Raw genomic sequence first — 27447 nt, 5'->3', positions numbered from 1 at the left:
ATAATACCAATTTGGTCTCTTTATGTCAAACCTAACTAAAATTATTCGATGCATAAGGTGACTTTGATGCTGCCCTCCCACCAGCCCGCCCAAACAATGACGCAAGTCATTCAAATAACTTGATTTCCCATTATGAAAATATGGTTAAGAATATACAAATATGCCTTTCAATGGAAATAAAAAAGGGGCCATAATTTGTATTTAGGCTTAAAACGGAGTTATGTTTCTTGTTGTAAGATGGTCGTAAATAATTTTGAATTTTATTAAGTGCACTTAATGAACAGTATAGAATTTTTTTTTATTAAAATCCCAACTTGCCCTTAACTTTTACTTGCCTAAAACTTTAACCTAAGTCAATCAGGGGCCATAACTTGTATTTAGGATAATATGGAGTTATGTAACCTCATTGGGTGATGGTCCTGAACAACTGTGTGAAGTATTAAGTCAATTGAAAAAAGAATATAGAAGTTATTAAACAGTATCCCAACCTGCCCTAAAACGTTAACCTAAGTTCCATAGTCAATCAGGGGCCATAATCTGTGTAAAGAATGATATGGAGTTATCTAACCTCATCATGCGATGGCCCTTAACAACTGCGTGAAGTATTAAGTCAATTGAATGTAGGGTATTGGACTTATAAGTGAAAATCCCAACTTGCCCTAAAACTTTTACCGAACGCCGACGCCGACGCTGGGGCGAGTAGTATAGCCTACCTATTCTTCGAATAGTCGAGCTAATAAATGCATTATGCATTACTTAGTTACAGCCCGGGACAGCCGAAAACCAAGGAATGTTGACCAACGGCCAATTAGTTTGACCTTGTTCATTGAACCTTCTGACATAAAGGTCTTGCACGCGAAATGCCGGCTTCACATGACGAACTATTGTGCCAAGTTAGTTTAAAATCATCAAAATGCATGGCCAAGTTACAGCACGGATAAGTGCAAGAACGATTAAAATTGCATTTATCCTTTCTATTACGTTGGGATACAAGAACAGTTCTATTTGTCTAAGGCTAAGGCTTGAGGTAAATGTATATGTACGTTGTTGTTTTGTGCAAAACGTGCTAATATTTGCAATAATAAATAAAATGTTGTTTATTTTAGGGCGAGCTATACAGTTTTTCTTTAATTCTCCCAGGTGATAAAGTTGTATTCATTTGGCTGCAGGTGTCTGTTTAGATGCCAGTGGATATGAGTTGATAGTTATAGTGCATATTTTCTGCATCGACGTACTAAGGTTTCATATCCGTGTCAGAGATCCACTTCGAGAAAGACCTGGAGGTTTTGCACAGTGTTGTGCATATATCAACATTCATGAGAGAAATGCGAGGTATTCATAAATTATACGTCAACACTAAGAAATTAAGACATATAACAAGATGAGATTCTTGTAAAATTTATTTTCAAGCTTTCAAACAGAAACAATTTGTGTTGTCAGTGGGAAAAAAGAAACGCCCTAATACTTTTTTCGGAACAGAGATTCCCTATCAAGTTGAATTTATTATGTTTGAATGGGCAGAATATAGGTTTATCCACAAAACAAAAATTTAAGTTTAAATACTTTATTAATTTTTTTCTTCGTCTTCCAGTTTCGATATGGGGCCACTTTTGCGACATTCTAGTAGTCGCACTGTTGTGACTGCTGTACAATATGCAAGAGCAAATTTCAAAACATGATAAAAAAGATTGTGTAAATGTATGTGGTGCAATCCAAGCCAATGGGGGGCTGCATCTATGCTCTGCATGAGGCGGTTGAAAGGACAAAGAGGAAGGGAAAATGACTCTTTCAGTTTTGGAGTCCTGTAGTAGTGTGTACATGATATCTTGTTGACACACCCTGTATTTGTTTGCCTTGACTAGGCAAAGCAATGGGTTTGTTAAAGATAATGTAGAGCTTGAAAGATTTTGCCCCTTTCCTCCTCTACTGTTACAGGTGTTTGTATCCAACAAGATGCCCACTGTGTACGGAATGGTTTGAAACATTAAGGTGCTTCAAGGAGAAATGCTTTATAAACTATTTAATGACCTTTTCATCCAGGACGTCTTCAAATAATTGTTTTGACTTCAGATCTTATGTTTACCCATATCCAATCATATTGAACAATACAGTCACATTAAATCTGCTATTTAAAGTGTTGCAATACAGAAACTGACTATCAGGTAAAAACTTGGAATGAAAGTCTAGCCGGCTTAATTTATTTCTATATGATAAGAAAGCATAACCAGTATTTTTAAAGCTGGTTAAGAAGATGTTAGGGATCGACATACATATATGCGCCTCACTAGTGATTTTAGGTGTATAGCTCAAGACACTTAAGGGACACTCAAAGTCGTGATACTAAAAAGACAGCTAACAAGTATTTATCATTGCTTAATGGACGAACCAATAGCGTTTGAAAGTTGGAAGTAATGGTACACATTATGTCTGATTATTAATGGTTTGGTGTTTGTGTGTTGTCCATGACGGAATGTGAATGGCACAAAGTAAGTTATGTCCTTGACTCTTTCACAAACCTTTTAGCATGATCAACCCAAAGTCATGACAAGATACACTGACTTAACAATTTGGTTAATACTGTTATCACAGTTGCCCGTTGATAATGCGAAATTACAATTCAAACATCATTTTGTGATTTAGTTTCATCATTATTGCATTAACTCTCCATTTAAAGACGATTTGTACCAAAACTATGTTGTTATTAAATATGCTTTTTTGAATACAATGACACTATCAGCGGAAAGCCATGACAGGATTGTCTGAAACATTTACATTCAATATTTCACTTACTTTCTTAATATAACTTTTGACTTTTTATCTTGTTTTATTGCCACTGGATCAAATTTAGCCAATAGCTCGGTGTATTCATGTGAGCGATGTATATATAAGGCAATCATGGATCTCTTGTTTTAGTGAGCACAAATGTCAGGTCAGGGGGTGGGGGTATTAAAGTCAAAGGGCTGAACACTTGGTCTTTAATATTAGTTAGCATAGATGTCAAGTCAGGGGGATATTAAAGTCAGAGGGCTGAACACTTGGTCTTTAATATTAGTTAGCATAGATGTCAAGTCAAGGGGATATTAAAGTCAAAGGGCTAAACACTTGGTCTTTAATATTAGTTAGCATAGATGCCAAGTCAGGGGGATATTTAAGTCAAAGGGCTGAACACTTGGTCTTTAATATTAGTTAGCATAGTTGTCAAGTCAGGGGGTATTAAAGTCAGAGTACTGAACACTAGTTCTTTAATATTATTCAGCATAGTTGTCAAATCAGGGGGTATTAAAGTCAGAGTACTGAACACTTGGTCTTTAATATTATTCAGCATAGTTGTCAAATCAGGGGGTATTAAAGTCAGAGTACTGAACACTTGGTCTTTAATATTATTCAGCATAGTTGTCAAATCAGGGGGTATTAAAGTCAGAGTACAGAACACTTGGTCTTCAATATTATTCAGCATAGTTGTCAAATCAGGGGGTATTAAAGTCAGAGTACTGAACACTTGGTCTTTAATATTATTCAGCATAGTTGTCAAATCAGGGGGTATTAAAGTCAGAGTACTGAACACTTGGTCTTTAATATTATTCAGCATAGTTGTCAAATCAGGGGGTATTAAAATCAGAGTACTGAACACTTAGTCTTTAATATTATTCAGCATAGTTGTCAAATCAGGGGTATTAAAATCAGAGTACTGAACACTAGTTCTTTAATATTATTCAGCATAGTTGTCAAATCAGGGGGTATTAAAGTCAGAGTACTGAACACTAGTTCTTTAATATTATTCAGCATAGTTGTCAAATCGGGGGGTATTTAAGTCAGAGTACAGAACACTTGGTCTTTAATATTATTCAGCATAGTTGTCAAATCAGGGGGTATTAAAGTCAGAGTGCTGAACACTAGTTCTTTAATATTATTTAGCATAGTTGTCAAATCAGGGGGTATTAAAGTCAGAGTACTGAACACTTGGTCATTAATATTAGTTAATATAGTTGACAAATCGGGGGGTATTAAAGTCAGAGTGCTGAACACTTGGTCTTTAATATTATTTAGCATAGTTGTCAAATCAGGGGGTATTAAAGTCAGAGTACTGAACACTTGGTCATTAATATTAGTTAATATAGTTGACAAATCAGGGGGTATTAAAGTCAGAGTGCTGAACACTTGGTCTTTAATATTATTTAGCATAGTTGTCAAATCAGGGGGTATTAAAGTCAGAGTACTGAACACTTGGTCATTAATATTAGTTAATATAGTTGACAAATCGGGGGGTATTAAAGTCAGAGTACTGAACACTTGGTCTTTAATATTATTCAGCATAGTTGTCAAATCAGGGGGTATTAAAATCAGAGTGCTGAACACTTGGTCTTTAATATTATTCAGCATAGTTGTCAAATCAGGGGGTATTAAAGTCAGAGTACTGAACACTTGGTCTTTAATATTATTCAGCATAGTTGTCAAATCAGGGGGTATTAAAGTCAGAGTACTGAACACTAGTTCTTTAATATTATTCAGCATAGTTGTCAAATCGGGGGGTATTAAAGTCAGAGAACTGAACACTTGGTCTTTAATATTATTCAGCATAGTTGTCAAATCGGGGGGTATTAAAGTCAGAGTACAGAACACTTGGTCTTTAATATTATTCAGTTTGGTTGTCCGGTTAGCGCACTCGCTTCTCACCTAGGCGGTTCGATTCCCGGCTTGGGCGCATGTGAGTTTGGTTTGTGGTCACCAAGCCGGACAAGTGGGTTTCCTCCGGGTTCTCCGGTTTCCCCCCACAACACAAGACCACACTCTCGCGTAAAATCGTGTCAACGAGAGTAATCAATATAAATGTTGTAATAACTTGTTTCACAATCGTTGTAAAATAAATATGTTTAAACTAATATTATTCAGCATAGTTGTCAAATCAGGGGGTATTAAAGTCAGAGTACACAACACTTGGTCTTTAATATTATTCAGCATAGTTGTCAAATCAGGGGGTATTAAAGTCAGAGTACTGAACACTTGGTCTTTAATATTATTTAGCATAGTTGTCAAATCAGGGGGTATTAAAGTCAGAGTACTGAACACTTGGTCATTAATATTATTTAATATAGTTGTCAAGTCAGGGGGTATTAAAGTCAGAGTACTGAACACTCGGTCTTTAATATTATTCAGCATAGTTGTCAAATCGGGGGGTGTCAGAGTACTGAACACTTGGTCATTAATATTAGTTAATATAGTTGTCAAGTCAGGGGGTATTAAAGTCAGAGTACAGAACACTCGGTCTTTAATATAATTCAGCATAGTTGTAAAATCAGGGGGTATCAAAGTCAGAGTACTGAACACTTGGTCATTAATATTAGTTAATATAGTTGTCAAGTCAGGGGGTATTACAGTCAGAGTACAGAACACTTGGTCTTTAATATAATTCAGCATAGTTGTCAAGTCAGGGGGTATTACAGTCAGAGTACAGAACACTTGGTCTTTAATATAATTCAGCATAGTTGTCAAATTAGGGGGTATTACAGTCAGAGTACAGAACACTTGGTCTTTAATATAATTCAGCATAGTTGTCAAATTAGGGGGTATTAAAGTCAGAGTACTGAACACTTGGTCTTTAATATTATTGAGCATATATGTCAAATCAGGGGGTATTAAAGTCAGAGTACTGAACACTTGGTCTTTTAAATTATTGAGCATATATGTCAAGTCAGAGGGTGTCAAAGTCAGAGTGCTGAACTCTAGGGTCTTTAATATTAGTTTGCATAGCTGTCAAGTCAGGGGGTTAATAAAGTCAGAGTACTGAACACTTGGTCTTTAATATTATTGAGCATATATGTCAAGTCAGGGGGTATCAAAGTCAGAGTGCTGAACACTCGGTCTTTAATATATCATGTGGAAATATTTCTTTTAAAGGTTGGGAAGACAGCTGGCATTGCAAAACGACATTATTATTGGAGAAGTGCAAGCTTCCTTACCTGCAGACAACAGTGATGACGATGGTGAATCATTTACACTGGACAATGAAGCCAAAACGGGTTGTTCGTTCAATGAGGGGGAATTCTGGCAGATATTGGCAGAGACAATTACTTATTCCTTTTTGAAGAATAATGAGAATAAAGATGTCACTTTGATTTCTTCTATCGCTATTAGCAAAAACTCCTTCAGGTGTTTTTTTATGATTCTGAAGAAGATGTCTTGCTTCAGTCTGTTGGAGCAGATGGCATTGCTTGCAGAGGACAGTGGTGGCAACATTGTAAAATATTTCAGTCATTGCAGTTTGGTTGACATTGAATAACACGATTTTTGCACGGGTGGCATTGACGAGATGTGCAAATCAGGGTTTCATAAACTGATTGATTTGGATAAATGCAAAACAACTGTCAAATTTCCTTGCAATGGAAGAAAAAGCCCAGATCTCACGTGGTACTTAAGGGAAGAATGGGGAAGCATATGGTAAAAGACGATAGGATTTAGATATCAAAAGTGAGTTGCCTGTCAGCACCACATTACATTCGGCTTCGGTGACATCGGGTGTTACTGGCAGCAGTGGCATTTGCAGAACTTTTTGCAATTAAGTTGAAATTGATAATGGTGTGGGCATAATCCCAATATTTTATTATAATATTATGTCGCCCTTTCATTAAAAAATAGTAGTAGCAAAGCTTATTAAATATTTTTTTAGTAATTCTCTTTCAACTGAAATTTGGCGAAGCTCTTGCAAGACTATCGTTTTGGTTTTTAGCATAAAGTTTAACTTCCAAAGATGATAAAAGGTGTAAAATATTGTAAAAAAAAGCAACAGCATTGGTGTTAAACAGTTATTTGATTAAATCTCTCCGGTTTTCTTATGTAAAAAAAATCAGAAAAAATGAATTTGTCGGAATATTTGTTTATTTTAAAGCAGCTCAAATTGTAACACTCACAGTCCTGTAACGAAATTAATTATGTATACCTACATGTACCAAATGATATTCCTACCCATAACAAAATTGTAATTTAAAACTTCTAAATTTTCCTGCACAGTCTGTTTTGAAGTGTTTTCGGAGAATTAAAGCTAAATAAAGCATTCATCATGACATGGTTTAGTATGTAAAAACACTTTATACAAAAATCTATCAATGCATATGAAGCGAGACATTGATTTGTTAAATTTTTATGTCATAGATTTGCAAGTGTTTGTATTCAAATAATTATTTTGCAAACATTAGGGGAAAATGAAAGTTACAACATAAATGAAAAGAATGTAAACTTGACAGCAACTCCTCCATGATATTTCTAGTAAGATTAAATAAGAAACAATGTCTGAACTGCACGGTCAAGTGCATACAAACAGTGTCATCACTATCCAGCAATTCTGGCTCCAGTTATCAGTGGATACCATTTTGTATTTTAAATAACAGCTACTTTGACACTCTCAGTGTATGCAAAAACACGTCAAACAGTAGGACATTGTCAGTAGATTTTTAAACTGTCCGTTGTATCTTCAAAGAATGGAGGACGTAATTGTCAAAATTGAAATGTCCAATGTGTAATGAAGCCTTTTGACAACTGATTTTTACCGGACATTAATATCATGCGCTCACAGATTGAACTAAAATGCTGCTACGCAGCTACCCAGTATTTCCTGAAAAGATGTCAGTTCCATGTAATTTGCATCATAAACAAGTACGGTAATGCCAAAATCATTTTAAATTATGGCACTTCCATAGATATCAGGTAAATGTCATAAAATGTGTTTAAATGTGACTGATGACAGAGCTGAGTTATCTAATTACGGTCAAGTGGAGATGGAGCACATTTGTAAAGCAGCCAATATGCAAAAGGACCACACCAATGGCGAATGATGAAGACTCTGAATGTGATTCAGATATTGACTCTGACTTAGAAGTTTCAGCGAGGAAGATTACGCCACCAATTGTTCAATTATTGGTTGTTATCTAACTGATGTCTAATTGATTATGTGACAAGTCAAAATTGTATGTCAATGGCAATGAACAAATTATGTTGAAGTCATATCCTGGTATACATTTATATCATATAATTCAACTAAATTGAGCTCTTCCATATTTACTGAAAAATGTCCTGCGTAATCCATAAAGACGTCAGACAAAATGTCCAGCATGTTCAAAACATTTGTGCACTCACTGCACTCAAAAGCAATCTCTATGTAGATAATCTTCACATAACTTTCCTGACCACAATATATCAAGTAAAAGTACAATCTCAACATTATCTACCACATGAAAGCATAGTATGATTCAAAATCTTTACCGTTTTTTATACTTTTTGAAAATGTATTTTTTCATAGAATGTGTTTATGAAAAGATTTTGTCATTTTTCCAAAGTATATAAACATATATGATTTTTAATAACCTTTGATGCAGTTAGGTGAAATGAGTTGAGAGACTGAGATTGATTTTTGTGATAGCCTGTACAACACATTTACTTACATCAAGTGAATGGTAAAATTGACATCCCTTATTATTTAAAAGGAATTGGAGAGATATGTAAAAGAAAACAAGTTTCTAAAACATGAATACTTTTATTTTTTTATGAAATAAATACTGAAAACATTTCATATACATGTACCACAAACTGTTCATGACTCCGATGTAAATATAACTCAGCAAAGAGAAATGTACATGGAAAAGCAAAAAGGTGCAAAACAAGATCTTCTGATGAAAGATGTTCCTCCTCACTGGTTGTGAAGAAGCTGTTGTCTAAGGCTGGTCACTAGGACTGTCCATCTGTCTATGTACTGTTGTAAGGTATGGTCATCGACAGTCACCCAGGGGACACACTTCTGACTAGGCTCCAACCACCTGGAATAAAAAATAACTTTGACTAACAAAAGGAATCAACTATGAGGGCCTCAAGCATTTTTATCATTGATGGGTGACATACAGCTTATCCAGGAGGCTGTCCTCAATCCTTGTAACAACAGGGAGCTTTTACCTATAAAGTGTGTTAAGCAAGAATACAGAACTCAGTCTCAGTAATATTTGCAGGACAGCTCCTCCAACCAGAAGTATTCAACCACCCCGATAACTCAGTGGTGGAGCGTTCAATTAGGGTGTGGAAGGTCAGGGGGTTCAATACCTAGCCGCATCAAACTGAAAGCCGTAAAAATATAGTACCAGTAGCTCCATTGCCTAGTGCTCTGCATTTAAAGGGTTATACTAGAAACATGGTGTACTCAGTAGTGGTTCAACCCAGAAAAGTTGTATCCCGTCTATCAGTCAGGGCCAAGCCATAATGCACCCAATGGATCCAGGTAGACCTTGATAAACACAAATAAACAAAAACAAACCAACAGTATTCTGTCAAGGATGATAACAGAGAAAATGCTAATCCTGAAAATTGAATTTGAGCATAAAGCCGTCATACTCAAATGTGGGTTAAAAGCTGATAATTCATTTTGAAATTGAGTCCAACACAATTGATACTCATTTCAAATTTTTCTTACCATTTTAAATGCAAAGTCCAGAATAAAACTAATTGTACGATTGTCTCAAATTGAAAGCTTTTAATCCTGATTTCAGGATTAATTTTAAACAGTATCATCCCTGTCTATTGATTCCAGCAAGCGAATTTGACAGTGCAACGGGATCACTCCTAATAAAGCTTTTCTTTGTTTTATAGTCAACTACTGGAGAACTAGTCTAGTTAATAACAGTTTCTTTTTAGCTTGATTGTGACAGAAGCTAGTCACTAATAAATCAATTGACTCAGTTACCTGGGTAGAAACTAGTACTGGTGTCCAAACAGGCAAGTACCCTGTTGGGGATCGAATCCACAATCTCTTGGGTGAGAGGTGGACAACTAGGTGGATATCACTAGACCACTCGCAACCTGTGAGAGATAGACACCTATAATGTAGAGTGTCTGCCTCTCACAGACTGGGAGTGTTTTCGTTGTATAGACTTCAACTAGTGTGTCCCTTATCTTGGTGGAAGCTAGTATTGGTGTCAATATAGGCCTTAAGAAAGTACCCCTGTTGGGGATTGTATGTCTTGGGTGAAAGGTGGACACCTTAACTAGACCACTTTCAACCTGTTAGTGGATACCTATACCACTAGACCACCCTCATAATCTAATCTTGTTCTGACACAATACTTGGCCTGTATATATATATATTCTTTACCAGTCATCTGCTGCCTGCCTGGCATGTGTACAGTTGTCTAGGGCTTGGTTAGTGCGGGAAATCTTCTCCTGTAACCGTGGTAACGTCTGTCGGAGCTGTTGACTGTCACTCTCGCCTGCACGCTCACATAACTCTGCAGGAGAAGTATTATTGTAATCACTCATATCTTACGTTCATAAAACTTTGTTAACAAACAAGAGCACCACAATGCATCAAGATACAACAGATAATCATTTATTACAGAGACCATTTTTATCTCAATATCGGTTAATAACTTAATATGTATATTCAGTTTTTGTCATAATTACAATGCTGTATCTAATCTGTTCACCTGGATGCCTTTTATTGCTCCTCTCACCAGACAGAATATCTTACCTATTCCCAATGCAAAATAATCTTTAATACAGAATTTTTTTTACGGAGTTGTGGACTGGAAATTTGATATAATCACAGGTGCACTACAAACCATGCTGATCAACATATTATGTAATTTTTTTCCCAATTTCAAGAAAAAAATCCCAAACGAGATGAAAATGCTGTAACGAAAAAAGCCTACGACCCCAATTTTTCCAATTTGTCTAGGGTCTTTTTCCCAAAATGGACAGAAAAAGCCCTGGTCTCCCTCGTTACATACTTTAAACATACTGTACAAATGAATGCTAACATTCTCTTTTTTTTAATTATTGTTCCTCATACAAAAACATAAACCTGTCAGAATGAAAAGTATTATTAAAATCACTTTCTTTCATCTTATGGTCAGCTTACTGACTTGGCTGGCGAATGAGCCCACCACAAGTAACTTTGTTGTTACCTAGAAATAATGCCAGCGGTGATTCCAAAGACTGGCCATACAAAGAAACACTATTTTAGTATTACATTGCGGAGCCTAAATTGCAGACAGTGAATATTCTATCTGTATTCTGTAATATTTGTGACTACACCATCATCATTTCTTCTAGGACTATATTGGCTTCCCTTCCTAGCCTGTAGAATGTCAACTATATCCTCCCTTATAACATCTCTGTCACAACTTGTTAACATTACTTGTGATATTTGTGATCAAAACATCATCAGTTATTGTAGAGGCTATATCAGCTCCCACACCTAGCCTGTGCAGAATGTCAACTATATCTTCCCTCAGTTGTACAGACTAAATATTATCAGTTATTGTAGAGGCTATATCAGCTCCCACACCTAGCCTGTGCAGAATGTCAGCTATATCTTCCCTTAGTTGTACAGACTAAATATTATCAGTTATTTTAGAGGCTATATCAGCTCCCACACCTAGCCTGTGCAGAATGTCAACTATATCTTCCCTTAGTTGTACAGACTAAATATTATCAGTTATTTTAGAGGCTATATCAGCTCCCATACCTAGCCTGTGTAGAATGTCAACTATATCTTCCCTTAGTTGTACAGACTAAATATTATCAATTATTTTAGAGGCTATATCAGATTCTATAAATACTATATCAACTATATCTGACCTCAGTTGTACAGATTATTTAATTAAATATCATTACCCAGACAATGTGCGAACATTTACCTGTGATATTGACGACCACATCATCTTCCGTTCTTCTAGATGCTATACTGGCTTCCCTATCAAGCCTGTGTAGAATGTCACCTATATCTTCCCGTAGTTGTACACATTGGGACAAAATACACTCTGGAGCCTAAGAAATGTATCACATATATATATACATATCATGTTTCAGGTAAGAGGATATATGATGATATATGTATAAGACCGATGCCTGTTACACAGAAAGATAAAGAAAATATTTTCACAAATAGAGTGATGAGTTTCCCTAATGCTAGAATTTACATTTAATATATTGTAAATTGGAAACCGAGAGACAAACAAAACTTTAAGATGTCATGGCTGCAACATCAGTTTATGTATGCGAATTAACATTGATCTCTAAGTGCCTGAAGAACCTCTTAGTCTCCACTTAGATTTCAGCATAAGGTACATTCAAACCTTTGCTGGAAACATTTGTACTAAGTTTCATGTGAACATCTTGAACAGTTTTTGAGTTGTTGTTAAGGTTAAAAGATTTGCAAAACACCACCGCTGACAACCGCAAGGCTATCACAACAACTCCAAAACAAGAGCACCGCGGAGTGGGTGCCAACGCTCGTCTGATGAAATTCCAAGTCGAAAAGGGGGGATAACTCAATATTAATTAAAGGCAAAATTATATGACCTGCTATAAACATGCATAGTGTTAATAGGAACACGTGTAGCAAGTTTAATGTGAAAATGTTGAACGGTTTTTGAGTTATGAGGTAAGGTTAAAGTTTTTGGACGACGACGACGACGCAGACGCAGACGCAGACGACGCCGACGACGCCAAGGCTATCACAATAACTCGACTTTTTTTCTTCGAAAAACAGACGAGCTAAAAAGACAAGCTTATAAACCCCATATCATTTTATCTGTATATGATACCTGGAACATTTTGAAGTTCAGGCAAACTAGCACAGTGGAGAGAGCAGGTCTGATATGGACATGTGAGGTCTGGTGTATAGACAGGTCCATAACAGCTGTCTTCAGGGCACTGTAACAGAAGAACATGGTATAAACATGTACAAGGAATATGTCAAGTTGAAGCTTTCTAGCACAGTGGAGACAGCAGGTCTGATATGGACAGGAGAGGTCTGGTGTATGGGCAGGTCCATAACAGCCAAGATGGTACATGACAGCTGTTTTCAGGCAGGTCACGAGGTGTAAGAGAGTGGAGACAGTAAATATCATGACTAATCATTATGACAAAAGTAAATGATATATGTATGATTGTAAGTATGATTGTAATAGCATGAACCATATAGAATGATATTCACCAAGACCAAGTCCAAAAAAGTTATATACACTGATATCATAAGTCTGTGTTTTATCATATGCTTTTAGTAATAATCTTCCTAGAACTACTTTCAACATAATTAACACAAAACCTGTATGAGTGGCCACCTTTGGAAATTGTCAAATTGGCTGCTTAAGACAATATAATAGAAATAGAAATCTGTTCACTTTGAAAACATAAAATTGAAATGAATAAGAATCATAACTTGTTTTGTCTCTTCAAGTGTAAATCTATATACATCAGTGTTGTTTGTCAGTATTATTTTGATCATTAATTTATTATCTATTTCAGTATTTATTCATAAATTGTGTAAATTCTGATATAAACATTCGCCAACATATTAAAAACATGATTCCCGGATCAGTAAACATGAGGTGCAAATGTGAAATGTTATATGCATTTTGATTGGATGTCTGGGTTTTCCAAGGCCGTTAACTTTGTGCACAATAGTTGTCTATTGGAAAATTTATTAGTGGAAGTGTCGGTGACATGGGATAAGAGGCCAGTATTTGGAGTCTATAATGGCTTCATGGGATCAAAGATTAGTTGCTGCTGCCAAATTAGACGGGTGGCCACTAAATGCATGTACCTGATATAGTAAAAACATACAAGAGAATACATGTGTGACTGTCCTACTTACTCAGTTAATAAATTTTAATGATACGATTTGTCAACCTTTAGGTACAAATTGATGTATTGTTCGGCATTGATCTTATAATTAATGTATTATATTCATGTTTCTTTATGTTTTCGTATAACATTTTAATACGTACCCTTTTGAAATAACATAAATTTATGCTTGCGTTTTCATTCTAAGCATTTATGTGTGTGTGCGTGTGTATGTTCTTTCAGAAGTCCACATTGTAAATAAGTCGTGTGTTATGTTTGTTTATAATATGATGCCTATGTCTTAATGTGTTACCTTCTTTAAATAAAGTTATTATTATTATTATTATTATTATTATTAGAAGTTTGGAGAGGCTGAAAATACAAGTGGCCATTTGTAATAGGTGGCCTTACAACCAGGTTTGACTGTAAGCCCCAAAAAACCCTATGCTTTGAAAATGATGTCACTAAGGTAAATTCTACCTAGTTGTTTGGATTTCATATAGCATATCACCCATTACCAAAATGACTTCATATTCTGTTTAGCATGCAGTTTGGTTACAAAAATATCACTTTTTGCCAGTATATTTAACTTTCTCTTGAAAATGAAAATGGGAGGAACTATTCTAAGTTTTCATAAGGAAATGATAACTGTTAACATAAATAGATGGATATTGAGTAAATATTGCTGTCTGCAATAACTATGTAGAAATTCCCCTCAATATAAAGGAAACCCATAACTAACATAACCCATAACTAACATAACCCATAACTAACATGAGCAGTAAATCTTCGAACACTTACCTATCAATCTGTGAGAACATCAAATACGGCAGTACAAGGTTAGCAAAGCCATCCACCTCCTGTGAGACTGTTCCTGCAAGTTTCCCCGTAAGCCCAGTGAGATGAGAGGGCTGGGAGACAAACGAGCGACCGATGTAATCGGATATCTCCGCTAGCTGTTCTTCAAGTCGTGACTGGGCATTCATGTTCTGTTTGACAAGTACATGGATAACACCCTGCTTCTGATCCTGAAAGGTATAATAATCATACGTTTATATTACATCTCTAAAAGATCAATCAGTGCAAAATATAGTTGAATATGTCAGCTAGCTCCTCGTCTCGTCCAGTTTGGGCATTCATGTTCTGTATCACCCTTACTGAAATAACTCCTTGCTTCTGGTCCTTGAGGGAACAATGCATATTGATAAGTTTGCTAAAAGACAAAATAGAGCAAAATAAAGTCAGATATTTCTGCTAGTTACTAGTTATTCCACTAAGTGTGATTAATAATCTAGAAGATTAAACTCAGCTCATGTAGCTGAATATCTAAATGAGTTCTAAATGGCCCAAAGAGTTCACAATTTGTTTAATAACAACTTTAATATTACTAGTTAAAGAGGTAATAAGGTTTTTTGGGCACAAAAATGCTGAAGAAAATATCTTTGCACATTCTGCTAGTCTGAGCTTTCATTGACGAATGTATGTATGTATGTGCACTCTGCTTTCTGCCTGAAGTGAAAATTTGATATTTAAGTTTTGCAATATGACAAATAAACACAAGCTCTGTGCTGCAAATTATGGCAACCACTTGTCTCTTTTGTTCAGTGACAAACATGGGGCATAACTTAACAATTGTTAAAGCCAGAGATATGGGCCTTGCTACATTGTCTTAACTCTGGTATTGTAATGTCCAGTTTGCATTCAATTGAAACTAGAAATGTGTCCATAGGACACGGATGCCCCCACTTCGATTTTTTGTCACAGAAAATAAGCCATAATGATTATTCAGGATAATCTCAAGTCTTTTTTTGCAAATAAAGGGCCGTAACTCCTAAATGACAAAAGCGATTTCCATGGCTATCGAACTTGATCAAGATATTATGGTCACAATCATGTATGTAAAGTTTGGTGAGGATTGGACACATACTTTTCAAGAATTAGATTGGAAACATATATTTTTTAAGTTTTTTTGGCAAAAAAGGGCCGTAACTCCTAAATGACTAAAGCGATTTCCATGACTATCGAACTTGATCAAGATATTATGGTCACAAACATGTGTTTAAAGTTTGGTGAGGATTGGACAAACAGTTTTCAAGAATTAGATCGGAAACAATCTTCGGGACGTACGTACGTACGTACAGACAGACAGACAGACGTACGTACGGACAAGGGCAACCCTATATGCCGCCACTTTGTGGGGGCATAAAAACAAGGACAAATGACAGACATAAAACATGGTAAAGTAACATTTGTACAAAACATTTTTTTCAAGTCTTGAACACTTTTATTCACGGTCAAATTAAAAGGTTTTAAACTATGATGCATCCAGCTATGCCGACAACAACACTTATGACATAAACAAATAGAAAGGGTCAAGATTAAGGTTTTTATTCCTTAGTATCCACGTCTTGTATTCATTTTTAAGCAAAAGTGTTCAAACTTAAGCAGGAGCACTCTTTACTTAAACTGACAAGACATTAAACACCTATTCAATTCATCTATATAACTATTAAACTCAAACTTATTGAAAATGCAAGCAAGATATATCTGATCATATTTAGGGCTATTCCATTTAAACATATAACCCCCAGGGGGCAAAGCACTTTTAAAATATACCACCCCCGCTACATGAGCAAATTTACCCTTTCAGGGTCCAAAATACCAAATTAGCGAAAAAAGACACCTGCCCTTATACTATTTAATTATTTGCCTTCCCCCATGGGCTATATGTTTTACTGGAATAGCCCTTACAGGGCTACTGCAAGTATACTGTGAGGGCTACTGCAAGTTTACCGTGATATCCTGGAACTCCTGTATGCGGTGGTGTTTGGCAAAAATTTCTTGCCGCTGCTGGATGCTTTTTTCCACGACCACTTTCAGTGCCTCTGTCTCCTGTGTGAGGCTGTGCAAAGCAGCTCTCTGGCCGTCAACTTCAACTTCTACATCTACTAGGGTCCTGAAAAAATTCTACATTGGCTTCAAATAGAACTGGTATGAATGTTGTTTACATCAAGGTACAATGATTGATAAGTCGACTGATAATTGAACTTAGCGCACCACCAGTGAAGATGGTAATTTGATCCACCATCTTGGCGTTTGTCTAATACAAACATAAATGAAACTATTTCAAAGAATGGAAAATTGCAATAATATTAACATTGTCATTAGGCTTGAAGTAAAATTTGAAAGTTGATGACTGCATCCTCAACGGAAACATCATTCAAATTAAATTATGTGAACAAGACATTTTTTATCATGACCTACCTGGCAAGTTTCAGGTCTGTGGACTTCTGTGAGAAAAGCTTGTGGAGTTTTTTCTCAATGCGTGACTTCACCATGGATACAGACTGCTCTAAATTCCGGGCATCGTTGACAGACTTCTGACACTGGACAAAACTGAGGAAGTGTTCCTTGTTCCTCTCCTGAATATGTACATAGTGAGTGAACTAGATTAATGCCATTCATGAGCTACTAAAGATGACATACACAGAATTCTATTTGTCTAAATCACAGATGCAAAACAACTAAACAACCTAAAGCATTTTTCCTTACTCACTCACTCACACAAGCGCAGATACACACGCTCAACACAATCACACAGCAAGTCATGTTTGAGAACACATCCTGCATACCAATTCAACCTCCTCTACTAACCAAGTCCTATCACTCCAAACCATCCTCACACTGAAACACCCCTTATGGAATCACCTCTCGCACCCATCACACCAATACCATTCCCTCCTAATTTCCACCTCATCCACACATAAGCTGCCGCACAGATAATGGCCAGTAGCTAATTGTATAACATTGACAAGATGTTCGGAGTTTTTTTTTATTAATTTTAGTTTAATACAGCCAAAGTTAATTTTTGGATGACATTTTAAAACTATCAAGGGGCTTAACTTGACAATAATTAAAGTAAAGGTTAAGGGCCTTGCTACACGTTTATCACTAGTAACATGTATACAAAGTTTCATATGAATATCTAATTAAGTTATGGCTTAAAAATATTGTAACTTACCATCAAATATAATTTCAAATAAAAAAGGAGTGGGGGCTATTTGACCAATTTGGGGGCGTTTTGACCAATTTGGGGGCGTTTTAACCAATGTTTTCCAAGTGGGAGCTATTTGACCAAAAATGTGGGGGCTATTTGACCAAAATGGGGGCTATTTGACTTGGGGGCTATTTGACCAGGTTCCATATCAATAACTGGATCATAAATAAGTTTGTACAAATTATTAAAAAAATAGTTGTAATAATTTCAAATCATCAAAAACGATTGGTATGGTCAAAGGGAAATCACTGAGATTTGCATTTTACCCTTTTCTCATGCTAGATTTGCCTCCCTTGCCAAAATGTTAAAAAATCTCAATAATGTTTGTGCATGCACCCTGTGACACAAATACCCAATATGGTGATTTTTACATGTTCAAGGTGATCAGTTCATGGCCTATTAAAGGAAGTTAAGCATTATAATTCTCCCCCCCCCCCCAAAAAAATAGGCTTAAATCCTTGAATGAGAAAATCTTGTTTGAAAAGGACCTTATACATTCGAGTACAGTTGAATCCCGTTGGCTCGAACTCCCAGGAAATACCTCGAGCCTCGGGAAGTTCGAGCCAAGCAGAAATTCTTATCTTGAGTAGTGAGAAATCAGTCCTTTACATCCAGTTCAAGCCAACGAGGAAATCATGCCAACGGGGTTTGACTGTATTTGTAACTTTATTAGTGTATTATAGATACCTGTAATAATTGATGTACACTCTTGTACAAGGATGGCTGTCTGGACAGATCCCTCACTTCTCCACCATCATACTTGAATCTGTAGACACAATATTACAATTACCAACATTCGATGACAATTGTTACAAAAATTTGCCCGTGGAATTGGATTAACCATAGTACAGTTAAAAAAATATATAATATAGCGGACACAGCCCAGTAGAAGAGTTGTATGGTTCAGTTGTCTGGTCACTATCTGGTTATCAACCTGAGTTCAAGAAGACAACATATCAACTACCCGGTACTATCATTATGTTGTGAGGTGATAACCATCAGCGAATAACTAACATTTTTCTAATATCAGTAACAGTTGCTAGTTCACAAAGCTCATTACTTGTGTATTCTCAGCTGAACAAGAAATATCAGACTGGGTTATATTTATTCATCACTTTAAGTTGCTCTCAACATGATAACTAAATGTGTTAACCATGACAAAGTTGTACCAAGATCACCAATATTAAATGTCCTACAATTATCTCCAACTGGAGACTGTGCAACCCTCCTATGTCCACGCCAGTCAGTGAGTTAAGGGAGGCTGTAGTGTCCAGATATGGATCCATAGACAGGTCACCTACCCCATTTCTGGACGTCCCTTCTGATGCCCACTTTCCTGGTCAGTGAGCAGAGAGTGGCTGAAGTGTCCACTGTATGGGTCAGATGACTGGTCATTATCTGGTCACCTACCTGAGTTTCTGGGCGTCCCTTCTGATGTCCACTTTCTGTTTAGTGAGCAGAGGGTGGTTGTAGAGTCCACTGTATGGGTCCGTAGACCAGTCACCTACCTGAGTTTCTGGGCGTCCCTCCTGATGTCCACTTTACTGGTCAGTGAGCGGAGGGCAGCTGTAGTGTCCACTGTATGGGTTAGTAGACCGGTCAGTATCTGGTCAGCGGAGAATGTGCCACACACTTGCTCAACCTTCTGCCAGAGTGGCTCCTTTTGCTTTGAGCTGGAATTGATAAGTAGCTGACACATATAAACACAGTCGCTAATGGCTGGTATATCTGCCTTTAACAGTGTTGTAAACCTTTAATGACCAGAGCTGCTTCCTTCTTACGGAGGATTAGGTTGAAAGCTGCCTATTGCATCTTCAACCAAATTAGAACCAAAGTTTAGAAAAGAACCCAGCAATAGGACTAAGGGGTATCTATAACAATAAGCAGGAAATTTACTTACAACAAGGCTTTATCATTAGTGAACGCTCCATTCAATGTGTCTTGTAGAAATGTGCCAATCTCTGAACAGCTCTCTCGTACATGTTTCTACATGAAACAAATTACAATATTTCAAATTACCATCCTCTCTTACAAGCTTGATCTGTGTTCATCAGTTGATTCATATTGGGGCATAACTCATTAAATATGATAGTCAGAATGACAGTACATGGTTTTGGTATACACATACACACCACACTAGTGATCCAAGTGCATCACATTAATTATTTCCTCAGTGGAAACCAGTACTAGTTCCCATTGTGTGGCTCCAACAGTCCAACTCAAATCCTCCTTGGTGAGGTAAGTATAAAGATTTAGAACCTATATTTACAAAATCAAAGTTATAATCAACACATAAAAACTTTAAATAAACCAAAACTACGTTTTCTCCCAACCCACTGTGGATGCAGCTTCCAGTGTAGATATTTTTCCTTCTATGTTTCCTTCTTTTCTTCCTCACTATCCCTAACCTACCTAGTCATCTGTCCACTACAATTCAACCACCAGCAGGTTGTACGGTTAGCACAGTGGTTAGCTCACTAGCTTCTCACCAAGGTGACTCGGGTTTGATTCCCAGCCAGGGCTCATGTGAGTTTGGTTTGAGGTCACCAAGCAAGAAAAGTGGATATTCTACAGTTTCCCTAACATAATCTAATTCATTCAACCCACAACCTGCTTCACCAGATTTAAAATCTTCCCACTCACAATGAAAGCAATCTTTAATGGGCGGTCTGTGCCTCAGTCTCTAGCTCCCAATCTTTAACTCCATTCATCCCATCAACTGTCCACTTTAATACTATAATAGAAACATCTTCACCCTGTTCTTCCCCAATCACTGTGGAAGCGATCTCCAGTGCAGTTGTCTTTCCCTCAATCTCCAGTTCCCATCTTTATTGCCACTCAATCCCGCCAACTGTCCACTATAATACTATAGTATACACCCTTTTACCCTGCTTCTCCCTACTCACCGCGGAGGCAATCTCCAGGGCAGGTGTCTTTCCCTCTGTTTCTTCTTCCTCATCACTTTCTCCACCTGCTGCCTCTCGACTATAATACTCTTCTGTCTCCAAGCCTTTCCTGATAAAACAATATCACTTGTGCACAAGCATAATGATAAAGCTTCATTTAAGTTTGATTCATAAACTGAGATTTAAATTCAATCTTAGGCTCTTTAAAGTTAATTTTAAACCCAGATGATTCAAGGGTGCTCTACCCTCTTCAGAGCCAATAACAGTGCTGCCCAAAACCCCTAAATGGACTAATCTTGGCTTCTTGAGCATTAAGTGGCGACAACTTTGAATTACCCAAAGATTGCTTTGATTTAGGTTTGATTCAATAACTGAGGTATAAAGCACTTGGGTCCATGACATTAGACCCATATGAGTTATTTCATACCTTTGAAATGTTCACCAGTAGAAATGCACTGTCTGATAAACACTTATACGTATGCAATTGTCTCGAAGCTGTTGTCTCATTGTGGAGATACCACACATATTAAGAAATTTTAACATGCGCAATGTGCCAAACATACATACTGTGCCCTGGATTTGATGGTAGCTGTCCTGGTTTGGAGACACCGCACATATTCCTTATACTGTGCTGCGTTGTCAGCTGATTTCACACAGAACGCAGTCAGGAGGGCGGCCTTCCGGCGGGAGTTGTTGATGGCTTCTTTAACCTGCTGGTACTTTTGCTCTGTAACGTGAAAGGAGAATAATATAAGTACAGTAGATAATTCAACTACAAAGTATTTAAATGTGGATACTATCCTTAGATATATATTACACTAAGACAGATAATACATCATAATACTCTAGAATCAAGATATTCTGCACAAACACATTTTGACCAAATTTGGTGATGATTGGACAACGTCTTTTAAAGTTATCAGACTGCACAAGAACAATTTAAGGGAAAAAATATTATGAAAGGGTGATAACTTGTGAGTGAATTGAGTAATATGGCTGGTTATTAAACTTGTCTGATATATTATACCAGAAATGTTCTGACCAAATTTGGTGATGATTGGACAAAGGCTTCATAAGTTATTGATCGGGAAGGCCAATTTCAGGTAACTTCTATAATGGAAGGGCAATTACTCTTGAGTGACTAGAGCGATATGGCTGGCTGTCCAAGATATTATGCCCATACACATTCTGACCAAATTTGGTGACGATTGGACAAAGGCTTCTAAATTGATTGAATGGACAACATAATGGATGCTGAGATCCGCCAACCCATCCGCTGTAGGTAAAGCTATAAAAAAATATTTTATTAAAGTGGACGAATAAAAACATTGAGGACCATGCACTTCTAAAAATTACGGAAACAACATGGTGTTATTATACTGACATCCTGGGAACGCAACAGCTCCCATATTAATTGTATTATTTAATTACTAATACTATGCACTGATGGTGAAAATTGCTGTATATGTAAAGCATAACATTTTTAGTAATATTTACACCCTTTGTAATAAAGAATGAAATGAAAAAAATGTTGTATTTAAAAAATTGCATTTTTGAGATTATGTTTCAAACTCAGGCTTAAGACATATTAAGTGATGTTGGGCCTGGAGGTCATCATTATCAAAGCAAATGTATAAGTTTGCCGTATATCATTTCTTGTCACTGACCTGTCTCAGCAACCTCTGCTGTGATTCTCTCCACCTCATGCTCAAAATGGCCGACATCTCTCAATGTTGTAGTTATCTCCCCAGTGAGAGCAGCTCTTCGCTCCAGTAAGGCTTGTTTGGTGTCCTCAAACTGTTCCCCACCCACATCATAGTTTACTTTGTAACTGGGGGCAGATGTCTTGCTTTTACTAGCATTAGTTAAGGAAATATTAAGCAAATGTGAATAATAATGTGAAATTATCAAAAAAAATGACAGATTAACACACAATGACTTTTCTGGCTTGCAAATCAATTGTCATTCAAAGAAGATTTTAATAGCAGAGAAAACAATTGCCAGTTCTGAACATTCTCCATGGCAAACATTATCTGAAATAGTTCTTTATCACAAACTTGAATTCTGCGGATTTTGATGTGCCCCTGTTTAGAGTGCCCATCATAGGAAGGGGCGTACCTAGCCAAAAGCCAGTACATTTTCTGCCAAAGAAACATGGAATTCCGTTAGGAAACCAGACTTGGATTTTCTGGAATCCATCCAAGAAATTTGGTGGTCTTGGGATCCTGAGATGACGTAAGTATCAGCACTGGTTTAGTAAAGGGTACAATGCCAGGTTGCCATTTACTGTCTTCACTGTTCTGTAAAAGTAATAACAAATAAATACATGTAGAATGCACAAATATCTCTTTAAATGTGTTCCTCTGCCAAAACACACTACTTTATCTTCATTCTTGTTTCAGAAGTCAAGTGTGTTTGATTCCAGAAATGTATATCTGGGGATCCTGTGACCCATATACTGGACAAATAAGGGGTCTTTGGTTGTTATATTGGGTCCCAATATAATGGTTTACACTCAATGAATGTTTGTTTTTTGGGTTTCCAGGATGAACAATACGTCTTAAATTGGAAGTCTCTATATTGAAAACTGAGTTGGGAAAATCCTAGGTACATATTGACACAATTCTTACTAACAACTGTATGCAAGACCCGATTTTTGCCAGGGTTCAAGGTAGAAACCTAAAAGGGGACTTAGGAGAAAAAGATCATAAAACCTGACAAAATTAATTCTTTTTGGACCTAATGAAATGTTTCACTATATCGACCACAGAAGAAATGGTACAATGAAAATTAGCAATGCCTTTCTGACCTAAATATCACCCCTATTAATCATCACAAGTGAGACTGTTTAAAGATATAACATGTTTATAATGTAGACTAAAAGATTAAATGGTGGATTTGCTACCCATTTCCAGGATTAAAAGTCACCATCTTAAATACTTTGTCTTTTAGTTCCATCATCCACTTACAGACAGTTAAAAGAGAAACTCATACCAACACAAACTCGTACCAGTCCATATACTGTGAAATCATTTATATTTGTTGGCATGAAAAAAATCGAGTACCAACACTCAACACGCACCTCTTGAAAAGATGGAGATATTCATGAACAGCACATGTTAAGGCACGTGTATGTCATTCGGTTAAAAAACACAATGAATTGATTTGTTTTGTTATATGTTGAAGGAAGATGAAATATATTAACAAAACAAAAAAAGTATATAGAGAGTTCAGTATTTACGCTGTATATCGCTGTATACTGCGATCTCTGTTAAGAAGATACTAGAGTATGTGTATAACATGGCAATTGAAAAAGTGAATAAAGGGTCTTTATTTCGTGTGATCTTGAATTTGTGGATCACCCAACCCACGAAAACCACGAACATTAATGCCCCACGAACATTAATGATTTCACAGTATGAAAAGTATTGTTTAGATTCCAATATTATATCATGAAATCAGGCAATTTGTCCTATTCCAGGACTTTCAGTCGATATGTTAACACTACATGTTCTCAACTTTAAAAACCATTGGCCATACAGAATATTCTTATCTTTTGTAATGTTAAAGTATCTAATATCTATCTATATATATATATATATGGGAGAACTTCTGCAAATATGGTATGGCCTTCTATTTGTTTGACTTAGTGCTGGTACATGTACAAGTGTTCTTCTAATTTGCAGAACTTACTCTGTGGACTTAATATGCTGTGTCACCCATTGCCAGATTGCAGCTCCTGGCCCTTTACACAGCCTGAAAAGCAGGGAAATTACAATCAAACACACTTAAATGAACAACTAAAATAGGCAACAAAAAGAGATTAAAGAACAACAGAATTATTTAATATGTTCATGAAATTCTCAAAATACCTGGTACATGATTGCTCAAACACATTATTGCATTTTTGTGTTGAAAGAATTTGTACTACCATTAAATCTTATATAAATACATGTAAAAATATCCTTTATTTCTTTGTTCGTTAATAACTGTCACAATCGCATACAACATATATTCTTTTTTATTTTAAAGCATTTCAGTTATTATCTTATAATATAATATGAACATGTACTGGTCATCAGGAACTTGGGTATATTCAACCTTAATTTTATACCTAAAATTAAACTACAGAAATTATTACAAACATCATAACAGCAAATGGAACATACACTTTTAACTTCTCAGGATCTAATGCTGCTGAATGATATGACTGTAAGTTGAAGTGCATTTCTTGTGTCGTCCATTCTTGCAACTGCCTCGCTAACTCACTTTCTCTGTTCATCTTGGTGCTGAAAGCATACTTAAATACTTATAAATTATGTTAACTCAAACTGTTTAATGCTAAAATAAGTATCAGACGTTTAATGTTAGTTGTTACTAAAATATTAATATCATCAGTAGGTTAACACTTATTGGAGGTCTTTTGATGACTCATTCACTTAAAATTGGGGATGTAGATGTGAAAAATTGTGATCACTTTTAATGAATAAAAGTGAACGATATATGTAGTTGATCAATTAATCAACAAAGTTACAATTTATTTGTTGTAACTTTTACAGATGCTATAAATGTATTTATTTACAATTGCTATAAATTTATAAGCATCAGATTTAGTAAAAAAATGGTTAAATTGAACAATTTTTTATCCAAAAGATTCAAATTAGGAAAAATATCTATTCTCTGGCATTGATAGTATCTAGCATAATGGCTAAAACACAGCCGAATAAAGTCCCTGGTTTATGACAATCAATAATATTGTGCATACACCTACAAATAAATAATAACTTTACGACTTATATCAAATGGTTGAAAACAGTTCTGTTTACTGAATTAGCATATTGTGCCTCATTGAATTTTATTGCTGCTACCTCTACGTGTAAGCATAATATATCTATGACAACTAAATCAATAAGATTTAGAATTCAAGTATTTTTATATTATTACAAGTATTTGTAGACACAACAGTTCTATATTTTGTTATTGTTATAATTAAAAATGCTTTAAAATGGGAATTAAATTCCAGCTATAAATTGTCTTTAAGATTTGGACAATTGTTCATTTGTTGAATAATAAACCTGGTAGGATTTCATTACTGTTTAACATTCTGACACCACACACAAAGACATCTGTCATAATATATAAATTATTATTTGATTTTAGCGCTTTTGAATATACAATTTATGGGTGTTTTCATACTGTTGAGAAATATGTCAATAAATAATAAGGTGTACTCTATTTGTCCGAATTTGCCGCCGGAAGTTTTCAATATTTTAACTCAAAGAAAATTGGTAAAAATAGCCTCAGGAAGGGGTGGTGCTGAAACCCGGTATCCGGTATCGATATTGAGAAAATCCGGTATCACGGTTTATGGTTTTGGCACCGTTTTTCTCGGTAAGTAAAGTGTTTAAGGCTTTATATGCATGCAAAATCGTATAAAAGAAAAAAATTGTCATAAAGAGATTAGTCATCTGATAACATCACGGTAGCACTTAATCCGGTATCGAAAAGTGGTGCCGGATACCGGCTTTTAGCACCACCCCTCAGGAAGTTTTCACTTTTTAACCCAAAGAAAAATGGTAAAAATATCCTTAAGGAGGTTTTCATTCTTTAACCCAAAGAAAATGGTAAAAAATAGCCAGAGTCAGAAAGTTTTCAATATTTAAATGTTGAAAACTTTCTGACTCTGTGGCTATTTTTTATTACTGTTATGACATGTGCTATTTTGAATGTGGCTGAGGACTATTTCCTCCCGTGTCTATAGGAGGGATTTCTAATCAGCCAATATGCTAAAAATAAATTTACTGATAAGCACAGTTCATAGCAACTGTAACAGGTAGTACAAACTTTGTACGACCTGTCCTCTGTTTAACATAGATTTGCACTGGAGTGGGTATGGGCTTAGAGCCTATGTCTTTTAAAAACAGCTCTCTGTTATAACACAAAATAAATATTTTTTTCATACCTTTCCCTTAACCTAAAACGAATGAAATGTAAGTGCAAATGGTTAATATGCGCGTGTGGGCAAGAGGATTTCACAGTTGCTAAATTAAAAAGTGGACATACAAATGCAGTAAACATTTTGATAGAGAAAAAGGACCTTCTGAGGATCATCCAGACCCTAAGCTTGCAACAAATACACATACATCAGTTTGAAAAATAAATGTAATATAGCCAAGCTAAATAGATTTGTTTTTCAAAACAAAAATATTTTCGTTTTTATGCTTCAATTTATAGAAACCTTATAACAGAATACGTATTGATATTGCATACTATTGTGGTATTAGATAACATTGTTTTTTACTAAAACTATTGAAGGTGATTACAATATATTGAAGATTTTACGACAGGTTGATAAATATTCCCAAAATAGAAAGCTCTTAAACTCTAAGAGCTACATCTGTATCAGAGAATACATTGAAGTTTCAAAGGCTCTCTTGCAGTATGACAAACAACCGCTCAACAGAAACACACAATATTCAGATTGATCAAGTCTTGCAGGAAATGTGCCATATGTTTGCATGCATATACATGATAACTTATATAATTAAGGACGACCATTACGTGTGAACATTCTTACTCATGTGTTTCATTAATTCAAATTAAATTAAATTGAAATGCAGTGACCAGCTGTGAACCTGATTCCACTCAAGGGAGTCCAAAACATGGAAATAGAGTATACATACTGTAAAAGAAAGAAAATATGTGTCGCTTGAACAGCTTCTGAATGATATTAATCTATATAAATCTTACACTGGCACTCCCTAACACAGAGTTTACATTTTTCGGTGAAGGAATCTGTATTCTTTGTACACAAATAAAGCAACTTTGAAATGTATTATGGGCATTCCAGTTCTGGTGCTATAATATTTCTGTTGGGTGTGG

At 35.9% G+C, this 27447-nt stretch overlaps 1 protein-coding gene across 1 annotated transcript; it reads right to left on the bottom strand.

The window, feature by feature from the left end:
• Positions 1-8511: 8511 nt before the first annotated feature.
• On the bottom strand, positions 8512-25810 carry LOC128235178 (uncharacterized). The gene is made up of 17 exons (XM_052949923.1): positions 25797-25810; positions 24735-24854; positions 24259-24321; positions 22833-22865; positions 22233-22420; positions 21133-21292; positions 20566-20674; positions 19560-19645; positions 19168-19332; positions 18347-18425; positions 16867-17024; positions 16396-16558; positions 14404-14630; positions 12582-12690; positions 11673-11802; positions 10127-10259; positions 8512-8804 (listed from the first exon to the last, which is right to left on the bottom strand). The coding sequence occupies exons 2-17, from the start codon at positions 24845-24847 to the stop codon at positions 8678-8680; spliced, it is 2043 nt and encodes a 680-aa protein (XP_052805883.1). The 5' UTR covers positions 24848-24854; positions 25797-25810; the 3' UTR covers positions 8512-8677.
• Between the last annotated feature and the right edge of the window lie 1637 nt (positions 25811-27447).

The sequence above is a fragment of the Mya arenaria genome, chromosome 5 (assembly GCF_026914265.1).
Source record: "Mya arenaria isolate MELC-2E11 chromosome 5, ASM2691426v1".
In the NCBI taxonomy this organism is placed as follows: domain Eukaryota; kingdom Metazoa; phylum Mollusca; class Bivalvia; order Myida; family Myidae; genus Mya; species Mya arenaria.
This window is presented reverse-complemented; position numbering and strand designations above follow the sequence as displayed.